At 44.3% G+C, this 16,405-nt stretch overlaps 2 protein-coding genes across 2 annotated transcripts; both read left to right on the top strand.

Annotated features, from left to right (window-relative positions):
- Window positions 1-10,700: 10,700 nt before the first annotated feature.
- PtA15_7A578 (uncharacterized protein) lies at window positions 10,701-12,694 on the top strand (the record flags this gene model as incomplete). The annotated part of the gene is made up of 8 exons (XM_053171198.1): window positions 10,701-10,968; window positions 11,109-11,136; window positions 11,264-11,461; window positions 11,790-12,058; window positions 12,129-12,166; window positions 12,260-12,331; window positions 12,467-12,570; window positions 12,664-12,694. 8 exons carry the CDS (start codon window positions 10,701-10,703, stop codon window positions 12,692-12,694), a joined length of 1,008 nt encoding a protein of 335 aa, XP_053022404.1.
- Window positions 12,695-13,746: 1,052 nt separating this feature from the next.
- Window positions 13,747-15,657, top strand: PtA15_7A579 (uncharacterized protein; the record flags this gene model as incomplete). Its single annotated transcript, XM_053171199.1, has 9 exons — window positions 13,747-13,920; window positions 14,025-14,067; window positions 14,169-14,390; window positions 14,461-14,496; window positions 14,559-14,689; window positions 14,758-14,961; window positions 15,032-15,143; window positions 15,208-15,338; window positions 15,412-15,657. The coding sequence occupies 9 exons, from the start codon at window positions 13,747-13,749 to the stop codon at window positions 15,655-15,657; spliced, it is 1,299 nt and encodes a 432-aa protein (XP_053022405.1).
- Between the last annotated feature and the right edge of the window lie 748 nt (window positions 15,658-16,405).

The following is a 16,405-nucleotide window of genomic DNA, read 5'->3' on the forward strand; positions in this document are numbered from 1 at the left end:
CCACCCTCCCCCCACTGTGGTTTTATAGAGAAAAAGGAAGAGAACTAAAAGATATCCTCCCCCGCCTCCCATGCACACCATCCAAGCGCTATACACAAATGCACGTCATCCGCCAAGCTCCGCTCCCACAACCACGCATGTCATCTGCCCGCCGTTGGACTCCTCTTGCCTTAGCTTCCTCGCCCCTGCCTAGCCTTCAATGCTGGGATCCCACACGATGCCTCCGCCCCAGCTACACCCGCTCACGTAACCTGCTTTGGCTGCCACGGCTTCCCCCATTCACAGGCTGTGACTGTGACCCGTGGTTCAGGACGGGACATGAGGGTCATCCCAAACCCCAGACCCCGGATATGCCATGGGGAACCCTGAAGCCCCGGTTCATGTCATTTTTTTTTTCTTGCCAATAAAATGATGTGGGTATCATCCCCGACAGAAGAGTTATTCCATCCTGTCGCAAATGCCACACAAATTCCTCTTGGTTGCGGCTTCCAAGCGTGTATGTATTCTTAAAAGGCCAACAAATCCTCTCCCAGCAGCAATCTGCACTCAAAAAAAAAAAGTGTTGAGCATCTCTTGTTTCTCAAGGGGTGGTAGTGTACCAAGCTTATGATGGCCCCTTCTGATCCCCTTTCCTTTGTTGTTAACTTCTACACCCATTTCCTGGGGGTTCTAGCTCGCGCGTCTCAGCTCTAAATGACAAAAAAAACATAAAATCCCAAAAAAGACATCACATCCCCCCACGTAATCCCCCCTTTGCAAAAAAAACATATGCCCCAGGGTTTGGGGCATTTCCACAGCCAATCCCAATGCCCCAGACCCCGGGGCATGAGCCCTGGGTCATGCCCCAAACCCCGCTTTTGGGTCACAGCCTATACTATCCAGTCCGCGCCAGCCTGCTTAAGTTGAGTCCAGCTCCGCCGTTGAGCTCCACGCACCGCCACCTTCAGTTGTGCACTCCGCTTGGCTCTGTTCCGCACTGTTCTGCTCGGCTCTGTTCCGCACTGTTCCGGTCCGCTCTGTTCTGCTCCGTTCCACACCGTTTCCTCACCACCTGTGCGTTGCACTGATTGCTCCATGGACAATTTGACACGTGTTCCAGAATTGATCACCACACCGGGCTGCCCATTAGCCATCCTTAGCACCCATCCTGTCAATATTTTGCTTATCTTGCTCTCCTTACAATTACACTAGCAGTTCCAGTAACCATCAAGATTGCAAGCTTCAAGATCAGCAGGAATAAATTTCATAAATCTCATGATTGGCCTATTATTTATTTAGTTTTTTATTTGTTTACTTATTGTTTCTTTCCAATGGATAGTTTAACCTTTTCTCTTTCTTTGTTGGTCTGAGATTCATGGGAGGTTTTGTGTGGTGGGTTTGGTTTGTCCATTTTTTGTCCTGTTTTGTTTTGTTTTGTTTTGTTTTGTTTTGTTTTGTTTTGTTTTGTTTTGTTTTGTTTTGTTTTGTTTTGTTTTGTTTTGTTTTGTTTTGTTTTGTTTTGTTTTGTTTTGTTTTGTTTTGTTTTGTTTTGTTTTGTTTTGTTTTGTTTTGTTTTGTTTTGTTTTGTTTTGTTTTGTTTTGTTTTGTTTTGTTTTGTTTTGTTTTGTTTTGTTTTGTTTTGTTTTGTTTTGTTTTGTTTTGTTTTGTTTTGTTTTGTTTTGTTTTGTTTTGTTTTGTTTTGTTTTGTTTTGTTTTGTTTTGTTTTGTTTTGTTTTGTTTTGTTTTGTTTTGTTTTGTTTTGTTTTGTTTTGTTTTGTTTTGTTTTGTTTTGTTTTGTTTTGTTTTGTTTTGTTTTGTTTTGTTTTGTTTTGTTTTGTTTTGTTTTGTTTTGTTTTGTTTTGTTTTGTTTTGTTTTGTTTGGTTTTGTTTTCATTTCTCATTTCTCATTTTTTCTGTATGTATGGATGTGATGATTTCTGGAGTCAGCTTGAGTTCAACTTTGGATGGGACGGCATGGGACTTGCTCTGGTGAGGGTTGATGTCACCAACTTGGTGCCCAATGTGCGTCCAGCCATTTGTGGATGTTTGAAATTTGGCTGGCACTGCACTTGGCCCCAAGCTGGCATCATCAATCCTAGCTATCCAAAAGTATGCCATCACATTATTGATCTGCTGGAAGTATTCCCAGAATCTCCTTTTGATTATTATCATCACCAGAAGTATCCCTAATTGTATTTCTCTAGCTGATCCTCAACAAACAAACCACACCAATGGTATTCTAGCCCATTTTCTACTTATCAAATCAATCCCCCCCACCAACGCTATACACTTATTTTATCCTCTTCTCTCTATTTTCATACCACCTCCAATGAGCTCAAATGGCACTATCCCCTTGAGGCACTGCCTATGGCCTGACACTGTAGGAGGTCCCTAGTGTGTAAGGTTTATGCTTGAAACCCTACATACTTTTTTTGCTTCTGTGGACTAAGAAATGTAAGCACAGTTGCATCTCTCCTTGTCAATGATGGAGGTTTGAAGTCACAGGAAACTGCCCCCCCTTCCTCCTTTCTTCCCACACTTGCGCTGGGTAGCTGCGGCACAGCAATTTGTGGCAAGTACCAGGTGAGAAGCGGGCACAGATTTGTTTATGATTTGTGACACTACCCTTAAGATTTTGATCTCAAGATGCTATGGAGCCCCTTCCTTGCAGGAAGTAGGCAGCACTGGGGAAATATATTGCTGTGTGGCTCCCTATAGGATATTCCAGATAAGAGATAAGGATCAGAAGGAATTGATAACGTGTGAGGGGGATTTGTTAGGCCCTCTTTGGATGCACCATTACATGTGATAAATCGACCAATTTATCATGTAGAACAGGTGTTTCCAGTTGGTGCCTTAAGTTTGATGGAGCAGAAATTCTTTTTGGTGGTAGTTGGAGTATTTAAAGATCAGAATACAAGAAATTGGGATCAGTTTCACACAATTAGATTGAAAATGAATCAAAAAAGGATCTGTTGAATTCTTTCTTGGATCAGAAAAGTTCCCATCCCTGCCCACTGTAGTGTTCACACCAGTGCCAAGACAGGATCAAGTTGTTGGATGCTTCAAGATGGAAGAAGGCAGAGCAGGATTTCCAAGATTCCTCCCCAATTGGTCAGATGCGGGTTGGTTCTCAAAGTTTTATATTCAAGGTTTGGTCCAATTGATATTCAAGGTTTCCTGCACTGCAGGTTGTTTCTTTTTTCCAACAGTTGTTTTCTTTTGTTTTGTGTGCAGTGTTGTACTGCATGTTTTATGTTTTTTTATGTTATGGGTGCTTGCCATGTGCAAGGAGAGCATTAAACCTCCTGGAGTCCAAGGGCAAGTAAACACTCAGAGGATGGGTTGGCATGGGAACTTCTGATCCAGAGAATAAACATCAGAGTTTTGATTGACTTTCACAGTTCTTCAGTCTGGCAGAGTCTGTTCTGATCCTGATTCCTCACCAAACCATCCAAACTGCTGCCAGGCTTCCAACCTTGGTGTGTCTTGTGAAATTCAACCCACCCAATCTTTCATTTTTGATTCTTCTGCCTCATTGTCCATAACAAAACATAGGGCAGCCTTAACAGAATTCTTTCCCCTCTCCCTACTGCCTCTGTCTAGGATGGAAGAAGTCCCATACTGTGCAGGATTCATGCTTCAGCATATGAAATGTGTGCACACACAAAGAACAGGGATAGAGAGAGAAACATCAAACCAAAAAAAATAAACAAACAAAAATAAAAGATAATGATATTGATCAGGAAAATAATAGGTAATGAAAATAAAGTAAATCAGAAAACAAAACTGAGCAGAAGAAGAATAGTAAAGGATCAAACCAATAAGGAGAGAAAAATAATGAAGTAAATAAAGTAAAACATCATGGCCTAGGCTCTTCATCTTGAAGCTGACTTGAGTATCTTGAATAGCTTCAGGTCCTGTACCCATCTGGACACCACAAGATACACTGGATTGAGCAACACAACACTGATACTAAGGCCCCTTTTTCCCAAGGGTAAGTGAGTGGATTTGGGAAAAATTTAGAAAAAGTTTCTTAAAGTAGGTGTGTCTCTGATGATCAAGGGGAAGAAATAAAGAGCTCTGCAGAAATGGGCTGCTACTATTCCTTCAAGTGAAGGTAGTCAGACTTGAAAAATTCCTTGAAGAATTTGTGGCTGAACTCACCAATCAAGCCTCCATCAGGAGCAACTTACCCAGATAGCTCCCCAAACTCATGGAGTGTTATGTTCTGGTCTATGGAGAGGAAGATGGAGTCCGGAGTCTGCGCTTCTGGGGGTTTCTGGGGTTCTGGATCCTAAGATGGTAGATTGCAGGATGAAGCTGTCTGGATCTCCAGCCTCTTGACCTATGAGTGTGCAGTCTGTGACATGTATGTGACATCTACATAAATAGGGGAAAACTTGCTACAGCATCATAACATGGAGCAAGAGTGTATTTTTGAGGTACCTACTTTGTTTATTTTTTTCTGAAACTCACCTACCACACCCGCTCCTATGTGATTAGCTCAAGGGGGTTTCAAACATGGTGCAGGTCCCATTTCAGGAACCCCAATTCATGAAAACAAAGTTCCTGAAAAACAAATTTTCAAATTATTTAGGTATGTTCTTTGGGTAAAATTGGGTGGGTTTGTTTCAGGTGCCCTGATTTTGTGAATTGGGGGTTCCTGAAGCAGGACCTGCACCATGTTTGAAAACCCCTAATGTCAGCAGAAGATATCCAGATTTTGAATGACCCCCTCTACGTTTTAACAGACCATAGCATGGTGGTATTCGACACGTTTTTTGGGCCCGTTGAATATTTGAGTATTCGGAGATATTTGACGGAAAAACCTCCAAAATACATTAAAAACACCAAAAAAATACATTTTTTGTGTTTTTGACTTCTTTTGGCTCATTTTTGAGGTCATCCTTCAAAAATATCATGGTGCCAAAGACACTTACAATATTGCCAGAGGCATATCTCATAATGGCGGACGCACTATTCAGAGTGCTGGACACACTTTTGATAGTGGTGGACGCACTTTTGATAGTGGCGGATGCACTTTCCATAGTGGCAGACACACTTTTGATAGTGGCGGACGCAGCTTAGCGCGCGCTCCTTTGCACCCTGCATGCTTAGTGTTAGCGCAATTGCGCGTATCTGTGCTAACGCTACGCTAAAAGCTAACATAGCTTTTCGCCCTGTGCGCGTAGCGTCAGCGCAGATGCGAGCAATTGCGCCAACGCCACGCTAAAAAATAGTGCATTTGCGCTGCGCTACGCTATGCTAACAGCTATGGTTAGCGTAGCTGACCCACTGTTGGGCCATTTCAAACTCATCTGGGGCCTTTGGGCCCCAGGAAAGCTTGCATTGGCCCTCTACGCGCCCCTTTGTAAAATTGAGCCATTATTCAAATTTATTTGAATATTCGAGCTTAAATTTGCCCAGGCATTATTTGACTCGAATTGAATTCAAATACAAATACTCGATTCGATTTGATTCGATGTGCTATGGTCTGCATTTTAATGTAGAGTCTAGACTACTCTGAGAACTGAGGTGGTGAGCACAAACCATTTCTGTGTAAAATCCACAGTTTAGGTGTTTTTTATTTTATTTTTTTTATTTTTTTATTCAGGGGGCACCAGGAAAGCAATATAGTCACTGGATGGCAAGTGACATGATGCAGCTTTGGTTTCTGCTCCAGAGCTGCTCCAGCACTGCTCCAAGTCTGCTCCACCAGCACTTGCAGGGCTTACAGGACTGCACCAAAGCACTCAATGTGGCACAGTCAGCTGATCCTGAATGTTTCCCAGGAACAGCTGATGCTCATCAAAATCTGAGCAGTAGGAAATGACTGAGCCTCAGACAAAGCTGAGCATTGGCTGAGCCAAGGCTATTCCACAGCTGAGCATCAGCTGAGCCAAGGATGGTCCACAGCTGAGCATTTTATGAGCCAAGGCTGGTCCACAGCTGAGCATCAGCTGAGCCAAGTCTGGTCCACAGATGAGCATCAGCTGTTACAGGAGTGGTCAGAAGCTGAGGATTTGCTGGGCCAAGATTGATCCAAAGCTGAAAATGAGCTGAGCCAATACCGGTCCAAAGCTGAGCATTGGCTGGACCAATGATAGTCCTAATCTGAGCCAAAACTGAGAATCTCCTGTGGAAATTCTGGAAGGTAACTAGATGGGGGGGAGATGTGGTCAGATGGTGGGTAGATGCAACGGTGGGTAGTTATGTTAAATTGTGTTATCTGCACTATTTGTGTAATGTAACTACCTGTGTTATCCACTGCGCCCTGTTACGTTACAAGTAATGGGCTGTTTAAGTGGAATATGGATAGCATAACAGGTCTTTTTCAGAGGCCGTTATGCTACATTATCACTTGGATAATGCAATAACAAGCCCTCAAGGGGCGTTTTGGCGCTGAAATTAGCTTGTTATCTGGCGCACCGCGGACCTAGATAACCCAACAAACAGAAAAAAATGGTACAAGCAGTGGCGCAATAACGTAGCGCACCACCGTTACAAGTAACTGTAACAATAACGGCTTATAAACCGTTACATTACCGTTACGTTACCGTTATTGGTAACGTAACTACCCACTGCTGGTAGATGGTGGGTAGCCCGCTGGAGCTGGCATGATGTCACTTGTCATCAAGTGACTATTTTTTTTCCTGGTGGGGAGGGAGTGAAAGAATGGATTAAGATGAATCAAACTCTCTAGGTTGGAGAGGCACAAGCAAGTTTTCCAACTCAGCAATTTTAATCTCAAAATATTTGTGTAAGCAGGGAATTATAGCATTTTGAAAATCCCTCCAAGTCCCACCAGAATTTAGATTGGGCTGCTCACATGCTGCGCTGCCGCTGGTTCCAAGTGACTTTCCACATCAAGGGGCTTTATGTTGGGCGGATTTTAAAATCAGTCATGAAACCTTGTTCAAACCATTTTCCCTTATCCTGAGAAAGAAATTAGGTTTGGTGGGTAGCTTCCCTTGGGAAGCAACTTTGCATGCATAATCCTTACTGCAAGGTGCATGAGCAGTCAAACCATCTATGAAGATTCCTCAAAATCAGCCTTAAATGAGCCCCCCTATTGTTTCCCCTAAAAATCAGTGGCTTGCCGCTTAATGGCTGCTGAATCAGTGCACTGAAATTCCAGGTATTTTTTCCACTGAGATCAAACTGCGCTCAACGCAGCAACAACCTCTGTTCTTAAGGGCAGTGCAGTGGTGCCAAAAACCACTGCGCTGCACTTTTTGTAGCTTAACGGTTCCACTGTTGCTTTCATTCTACCAAGATTATTGGAGGACTTCCCGTCAATCTGGAAAGTCAGATCTGAGCCACCAGATATCAAATTTTGCAGGGAAATCTGGGTCCCTGAAGATCCCCAAAGTGATCCAGAGATCCAGATTCCAGATTTCCCTGCGAAATCTTAAATTCCAGATCTGTTCAAAAGTGATGGGAATGGAGGACTTCCTGTCAATCTGGGAACCCAGATTTTGCGGGGAAATCTGAATCTTCCCAAATCCTAGATCTGCCTAGATTTACCTGTGAAATCTGGGAAAATCTGGGTTTCCAGATCGGCGGGAAGTCCTCCAATTCCTCCATTATGCAGCCTAGCAGCTACTCCTTTTCCCAAGTGACTTCTTAGTAAGTTACGGCACAAAAAGGGCAAAGCAGGAACAATGATGTACCAAACATCACTTGTCTGGCCTATCTAGTCTTCCTCAAACAAATACTTATATATCACTCTTGAGGGTGTGCATTCATTGTGCCCCCTCCATCCAAACCTAATAGGGGGGTTCACGTTAGCCCAATTTCAAAATCAATCTAAAAACTGCTAAAAATTGATGTCTGCTCATGCAGGTCTATGCAAGGATATTCTAGAAAATAGGGGGTTTCAAAGTTGGCCAGATACAACTTGCATGCACTTTTGCAAGTCAGTGTTCAAGTTCATTCTTGAACACTGAGTTGCAAAATTGCATGCAAGCCACACTGTACTACACCCCCTAAGCCTGCTTGAATGTTTTTTTGAAATTTGGTGTTCAATAAAAGCCTTGAACACCAACTTGCAAAAGTGAATGCAAGTCGTGCATGGCCAACTTTGAATCCCCCTAATAAATAGAGTTCTCAGCAAGACCTCCCCTGTCATAAAGGCCCGGAACTGCACAATACAGAACCAATTGCGGTGAGCTCTCCACACAACGATCCCGGGTATCCAATCTTGGTATAACATTGCTGAAGCACACTAACCTGCATGATACAGAACCAATGGCGGTGAGCTCTCCACACAACGATCCCAGGTATCCAATCTTGGTAAGGAAAGAGACAGAATCCCGGGCGCGGGAGAGTCGGAACCATATGTGCCGGTAGTGATAGGGTTAGGTTTCGTCCCCATCACTACCTCGGTTAGGTAATAGCTATGTACATGAGTGTGTAAGTACATATATGGTATTCAAAATTGCATATGCCACTGTTTACATAAAATCATAAAGCCCATTTTGGCTGGGAGATGTCAATGTGCATAAAACTTAAAGTGACATCTCCCAGCCAAAATTGCAGTTTATGATTTTATGTAAAAAAATCTTATGCAATTTTGAATACCATAATAGCTAAGTGTATGTTTCTGCATAAGTGCATAACGGACTCTAACACCTGTAAAGGCCTTGCTGAAGGGAATGCTTATGCAGCATTTTTTTTAAGTTTATGCAGGAAGCGTGCATGAGATTTGAAACCATCCGTGACCAGCAGCCGAAATCAGGCTAAAGTGAACCCCCCTAATTCTGACTTTTGCACAAAAGTTAGAGATTTGAATGGTTATTTGGGAAATATTGAGAGAGCTGAGAATACTTGCAGGAGTTTATGACGATCTGGGCCGCAGGCTTGAGACGAAAGCTGAATATTCGCTATGAGACGCGAGAATTATGACTATTCACTGTCGTCATAGATGGACTTGATTCACAATCGGTAAGCAGACTCATCCAGTAAACAGGATGTCCGACGGAGAGACGGTTATGGTTTAGGCGCCCTTCTCCCAGCGCAAACTTTCTGAATTTTTCCCCTTATAGGAGGTGGATAGGGCCAAGTCAGCATAGCCTGCTTGGTGGGGTGATGATACTGGATGCCCCTTGGCTCTGACCCAGAGTGAATTTGCAAAGTTGATATTGAGATGCTTTCTCTTTCTCCTCAGAGTCAGCTGTTCGCCTAACGAGCGCTTTAACTTTTGGCTTTTCCATCTAAGACGCCCTGCCAAGAGTGACGACGAGCCGGCCAGGCCAGTCCGTGACTGTGTATTTGATGTACAACTTTTTTGATCCTCCACCGAGGAAAGATTGGAGTCCAAGAATCCAAGCTTCATCTTTTGTATATACACCAAGAAGAAGGTTCCCTTCTTTCGCCGTCGATGAGCGCAGTCTCGTGACCAGGCCTCGAGGTACAAAACACCTGGCTCGATGTCCTGACGGCAGACGACTTGTTCGGTTAAGCCTTCACATCCGCGTATCCGTTTCAAGTATATCAGGTCATACAGCTTTACCTCGGCGAAGACCATTTGCGTCATCGACTTCAGCACACATAACGACACTGTCATACATAAGAAATTGTGCTTGAAGCACTCCAATACACCTGCCTCGGGGGTCACCGGAGTCAGTTCCTCTGGACAATATATGGCCTCTACGGCATCGAGTACTAATTATTACGAATGAAACACGCCTGTAAGAATTTAGAAACTTGTGTTCCGGGGCCTACTGTGATCGAGACGCTGAAGTGTCTGAGTGAAATCGCTAGGATGGATGACTTGGCTGAGGCGAAATTTGATTGATAAAGAAAAGGCATGTTTTCAGAATCAAGGGAGCCAGCTCTCCCGGTCCCTATGATTTGTTGATCCATTATTTTTTGATCTCACTGAGCCAGGATCAGATAATGGGCAACATCACCGGACCATTCGAAACTTTGAAGCCCACCGAGGTGTGTCTCTTTCATGCCATAGAGGCTGGCGTGCCGCCTTTGACCTTCACCGTCAACATCCAGCAATCCCAAGATAATACGAAAATTCAAGCATCTAAGAATGGTGATAGAGAAACAGATAGTAAATACCGAGACTCAGTTATTTCAAAAGCAGGATCCCTCAAACTGCAGAATCAAAAATTCAATCCAGTTGGTCATCACGAAAATCCCGAATACTTTTCGTGGAGAAAGAAGTGGTTAATCAGTTTGCTGGGTGAGCAGACAATCAAGATGTAATCAACTTATTTTGAAACCGAACCTTTGGCAGCAGTCAGCTAACGTATTTTTGCATAATTAGTCCTGTCATTGGTGTATGGTAAATATTTCCAAGGATCAAAAGTGAATTATGATTATTGAAAGCTCAACACATTGCCATCACTCTTTTTCGTCCTTTTTATGATCAAACAAAATAACCATAATCGAAAACCAACAAAGCCAATGCAATATTCTCTTCCTTGGTTTCAGCTCTGGGGACGAAGATCGAGGGCGAACTGACTGCGGATTTCATTGACGGTTTGAAAGGTTTAAACGTACCTCTTTCAATCTTCAATCTTGGAAGTTAGTCCCTTTCCTTGCAGCTTTCCAGCTCGACATTAGACGCTATTCTGGGGAACAAGAGCGTGGCACCCCGAGATTATGTATAGACGACTTACTCCTGACTTGATTATTATTTCAAAACCAAACCAAACCTGGATACCACACAAATCTTTTCAGATGGGATTGGGACGATATTCATGGCACCACTTTCGGAGAGATATGGACGAGTACCGGTGATGAGATCTGGATGGATGCTGTTCATCATCCTCAACGCCGCGTGCGGCTTTGCGACCAGCCAAGCCCAGCTCTTTGCCCTCCGCCTCCTTGCTGGGCTCGCTGTCGCCGGGCCGATCTGTCTGAGTCAAGTGATCCTTGCCGAGATGTGGGGCAGACAGTCTAGAGGTACCCCCTGTTGCTTGAACGCGCTTGTCGTCGTCGTCGGCCCGTCTATTGGTAACGTCTTGGGTAGGCTTCAACTTCTTTCTTGATCAAAAATGAGAATCTCACTTCGGTTGAAATCTCTGTGAGATCTGTTAGGTGGGACGATAGAATTTCCTTGGAGATGGACGTTTTGGAGCACAAGTCTAATTTCAATATTTCTACAGATATTGGTAATACTATTCCTTCCAGAAAGTACGTCCGCTGGGTCTTATGTATTTTACGGGCTCCGACTCGACACCAAAGGGTCAGAGGTGCTCACCTGTGGTGTCCCTGTTTCCTTTGACCCATTTCGGTGTGTGCGCTCATTTCCAGCCAATAGGGCCAAGCTGCCCGTTACCACAAATGCCACTTTCCAGGTGTCTGATATCAGGTTGAGCGAGATCACCATGGTCAATAATCATCAGCCACACATCATCGATTCCGCCTCCAAATCTGATGATCCCGAACCAACGCTCGAAAAATCTACAAGGCCATCAACTCCCGCCGAAGGAAGCTCTAAAAATTTGGATCAATATCGGTAAAGAATCAATTTTGCTGGTGTATCGTGGTTTGGCTCGGCACTTTGCAAGATATCAATTGACCCTTTTCTTTTGGTATGCAGATTTTCTCGGCGGACTTTTCTTTCAAAATTTGTACCACTCCCGTTGTGGATTTTTTTCCATGACCCCTTGGTGTTTATCTTAAGTGTACAGATGGGGTAGGTGCCACTGCAAACGGACTGGAACTGCTAAATGAGTGATGATGGGACTTTTCCCTATGCTTAATGCAGGCATTTCGCACATGTTTTCAAGAGGGATAAGACTAAGAGGGACTGATTCAATTCCCCCTTTTTTCTTGTTTCTCAGCATGATCTATTCTTTGTTCTACATCGTTCAGACCCGAATCATCTCGCTGTATCACCACGACCTGAATGAGTCGATCCATCTAAGCTGCCTGCACGTGTTGTCGATGTCGCTTGGTGCAATCTGTGCAAGCAAGCTCAGCACCCGGGGCCTGTCGGCGATTTGTGACCGGCTCGGAATCGTCTCAGAACGCTCGCGGGATCAGCCGGAGTATAAACTCCGGTGTATGCTCCCAGGAATATTACTCCTCCCTCTTGGCACTTTTTGTTTTGGTATGATTCCTCGACCTTGAAACACCAATCAGTCGCTTGGCTAACCCCCTTCTTTCCTTCTTACTCACAGGGCTGATCACTAACCTCAAGAGCTCATGGCTGTTACCAGTAAGCAGCTGAACAATTTGCTGCAAAGTATATAAACGCATGTTGACTGACTGATTCTAAAAAAAACCTTGGCTTAAACTTGAATCATTAAAGGATCTTGGCCTCTTTTGTCTTGGTGCAGGTGTGATCTTTGGATTCCGGAAAGCTGGTTCTTACATTATCGATGTGCGTTCACAGATTCACTTTCCCTGTGGACTGGTTTTATCTTTGAATGATTCACACAATAATGAGACCCCTTGATTCTTCATTTATAAATCTCTTTGTTGTTCTCTTCGGGGTCTGGAAATTTGGTCAAAATAGACTTTTGGAGACCAGGCTGCGTCGGCTCTGGCTGCGATGCATCTGATACGAAGAATCGAAAGTTTTGTGATCCCATTGGTCATCAACCTGACTATCAAGAGCAGGTTCAGATACGAGCTTATCATCCTCGGATGCACCCTTTCTTCTCTCATCTTCGTCTGCCCGATGCCTTTTCTTCTGTTTATTTATGGCCATAGGATAAGAAGACTGCCTGTCTTTGGAGACTAGAAGTTAGAACCAATAAAAAATGGACAAAATTTTCCCCGGCTAATCTCACTCTAATAAAAACCGGCGCATACGTGGACGAGCTCCTCACCTGATATTTATTAATACCCTACATCTAATTGGCCTTTTCTATGAGCAAGTGCCGGCCTTATCATGTAAATACTATAATAAATCACTATTATTCAACAAGCAGCATTTTGTGTGCACACTTATCTTTGATCAGATTCAGCTTGACATGATCAGTTTTTCTTTTTGGCTTGGAAAACCCACAAGGTTCTTGTTCCGATGATCTTCGAGAGAGAACAGTCGAATCTGGAATTTTGTGCATGTTGGCTTACATGGCCAAGGAAAGATGAGGCGTTGTAACTTGTTGTTGATGATGATGATGATGTGCACTGCACTAGGTTTTGTCCCAAGCAAGCGATGAGTTGTGCGCGCCGTGATAGATTGAACGTTGTTTTGAAGACTGGTCCCTGCAGGGTGAGAAGGTTGGAAGTCTTTCATGTGCGGCAAGCCAAGCTTGGCCACTGCCTTTTCGGTCCGATTGCTTTTCTTTTCTTTTCTCTCGACCGACCGACCGAAGCTCCGCCTCCTGCGTTAACTTCTTCTGTCCCGCATCTCAGACGTGTCAGACTTACTCCGACTTGAACCCACCAGTGAGCGTCGTTCGGCTTCGACTCGCATCTTGCCAAGCTGTTCTCAGTGTGGAGAAGTGGTTACATGGTGTCCCCATCTAGCTACACATTCATCTACCGCAAGACTTCTACTCCACACCCATCAGCTTTTTCTCGACTGGCACACGACCATTCACACACCCAATCTATGCATGTTAACCCAGCGTAACCTTGTCGTACAGAATCTGGGTTTTATTACAGTTTAAACTCCTTCCTTTTGACATCACAACCAGGCGCACGCCTGTACACATACACATTACGCAGTCGGCACTCGGCAGTCCATACACCCCCTTTTTAATCCTTCACACCTTCTGATCTTCGGTCGATCTGCCCACCCCCTGGCCCCCATCCTAAATAATTCAAAATACAGTACACTTAACCATGCTACTAATAACCATCTCCCTTGCCATCATATCACTCAACTCGGTCTCAGCCTGTGGCCATGACCTCCATCTCTATCGCCGACAGCGAAGTACCACTTGGCAATCCGCCGCCCAATCCCTCGATCCAGCGGTCGAGTGTGCCCCTTATAGCTATCCACCTGTCCAAGCCATTGTAGGTCTCTGATTTCTTTTCGTTGGCGAGCGGTCCTTAAGGAGAGATGAAGCGTGCTAATTTTTCTTTTTGGTTGTTGTTCTTGCTTCGTGAAATCAATTTAGGTAAAGAGTTACCCAGCCATTTGGCAAATCGCCAATCTATCTCGTTCAGTCGATCCCTCTCCCTCTCTCTCGGACTCTTTCCCTCTTCTCAGAAGCGCATACACGCAGTATACTAAATCGAATCGCTGTTCTTCATCCCTTCAGAGCCCGGTCTAGATCCCCAAGCTCTTCAGGTGTACAGTCAAATCCAATCCAAAATTCCCAATATCGCCGTCAAGGGAACCCCGACCGGCGACTTCACAGCCACCACGCCCAATTACCCTCGCACCGATCCCGACTGTTGGTGGTCATTCGGGAAATGTACCACACCCAAATTGGCCGGATTGATCCCTGATATATCGACTTGTCCACAGCCAAACACCTTCGGTCAGTTCTAATTACTCCTCTCCTCCTCACGCTCTTACTAACCATCTGTGTATTTCCTTCGATAATACAGGTTTCACGTTGGACGATGGACCCAATTGCTCACACAGTTTAGTTCATCCGTTCTACTTTTTTCTTTTCCTCTTACTGACTCGCACGACCCTCTTTTAGATGCCTACTATGACTTACTTCGTCAGACAAACCAGAAAGCAAGTTTGTTTTACGTCGGATCGAACGTGATCGACTGGCCCTTGGAAGCTCAGCGCGGGCTGGCCGATGGGCATGAGATTTGCTCACATACTGTCAGTGACTTCCAGAATGAGAATCGATTTACACCTCACATTAACTTACCTATACATCGTGATTTTAGTGGTCTCATAAATACATGACCGGTCTGACCAATGAACAAGCCTTTGCTGAACTTTACTTCAGCAAGAAGATCATCAAGGATGTCCTCGGAATCACCGTCCAATGTTGGCGCCCCCCTTTTGGGGATACCGATGATCGCATTAGATTCATTGCTGCCAGCTTGGGACTTTCGACCGTGCTGTGGGATAATGACGTCAACGACTTTGTGGGTCCATCAATTTGATGTCGTGCCCTGACCAGTCCCGCTCACTGCTATTCTGTTTCCTTGCATTCAGAGGTTTGCCACTTTGGGCCAGGCTGTAGTCAATGCTAATTATCAAAACCTTTTGGATGGGGCTGCCAAAGGACTTTTCAATGCCCATGGAACCATCGTCTTGTCCCATGAATGTGAGTAAAACCTATGACTGATCACTCGTATCCGACGGTGTTATTGATGAATTGTCTCCTCTAGTGAACGATGGAACAATGAACACGAGTGCAGCATACTTGCCGAAGATTCAGCAAGCCTTCAAGCATGTCGTCCCAGTTGCCGTTTGTCAAAACGTCACCCAGCCTTACATAGAGACTAGCTACACCTACCCAGTAAGACTTTCGGACTATTTAAGTGTGCACTTGTTTCGACATCGGCTGAGGCATGTTTTCTTTTTTGCGACAGACCTTTGCCGAATGGGCGAAAGGTACTCGTGTCAAAAATATTCCAGATCCTGTGCCCAATCCAGGAGGACCACTCCAAATCCCTAGCTCGCCCAATCAAGGATCGAGCTCATACCCTGCCGGAGCTGCTAATACGGGCTCCGTTGCCGCCGCTCGCAGAAGCCTGGCAGCATCAGTTTACGGGCCCCCAGTCGAACAGCTTTTCCTTCTTGGTCTGTTTACCCTGACAATCGCTGGCTTGCAGTAACTATGATCAGATCTCTTAAGGACACAATTTGAAAACACATGAATGAAACAACTCTTTCTAGATCCTTGTACCTCATCTATTTATTTATTTTTATATTCCGTAATTCTCTGCTCTTCTATTTTCTTCCAAGAATTTGATTGACTTCTTGGTCATACAGAGATGGGTTGATTGAACGTCTTCTCAACCTATTCTCCTCTACTTCTGATTGCTTCTCTATTCTAAGCTGTTTCATCTCAAAATCTCTTTTCAAGGTTGATGATGTGTTTTTGGGTCTTAGTTATCTACTTCGCATCCCAAGTCCATCTGCTCTTCTCGCTCATAATCCACACAGCAGACCTTTGCCTTGCCTTTCTTGCTTTTGCTCATTGCTATCAACACTTCTATGAATCAACAAAGAAGATAAGTTGTCGAAGCAAATCTTACCAACTTATCTCTTCCTGATCCATTTCTTCTTTTTGTTTAGAGTTGATGCGTAGGATCTGCATTCATATTGTACTGTTTCCTGGTTGATCTACCTGCTATCAGGTCATCGTGATTGGCAATGACAGGCTTATACTTGGTATGGTTTGAACTTTGCTAGGCCCTATACCATAGCCAAAACTATTCCCATGTTGGATGGGCTTTCTGAAGTCTGATTTCCCAACTCCAAATCTTAATTTGAACACCACCCAAACTTGTTTAACATTTGAAATCAAGTTCCACAAATCCAACAGAATGAATGGAGGACTAGAATAATTCCCTTTGGCTC

The sequence above is a fragment of the Puccinia triticina genome, chromosome 7A, assembly GCF_026914185.1.
Source record: "Puccinia triticina chromosome 7A, complete sequence".
Lineage (NCBI taxonomy): Eukaryota > Fungi > Basidiomycota > Pucciniomycetes > Pucciniales > Pucciniaceae > Puccinia > Puccinia triticina.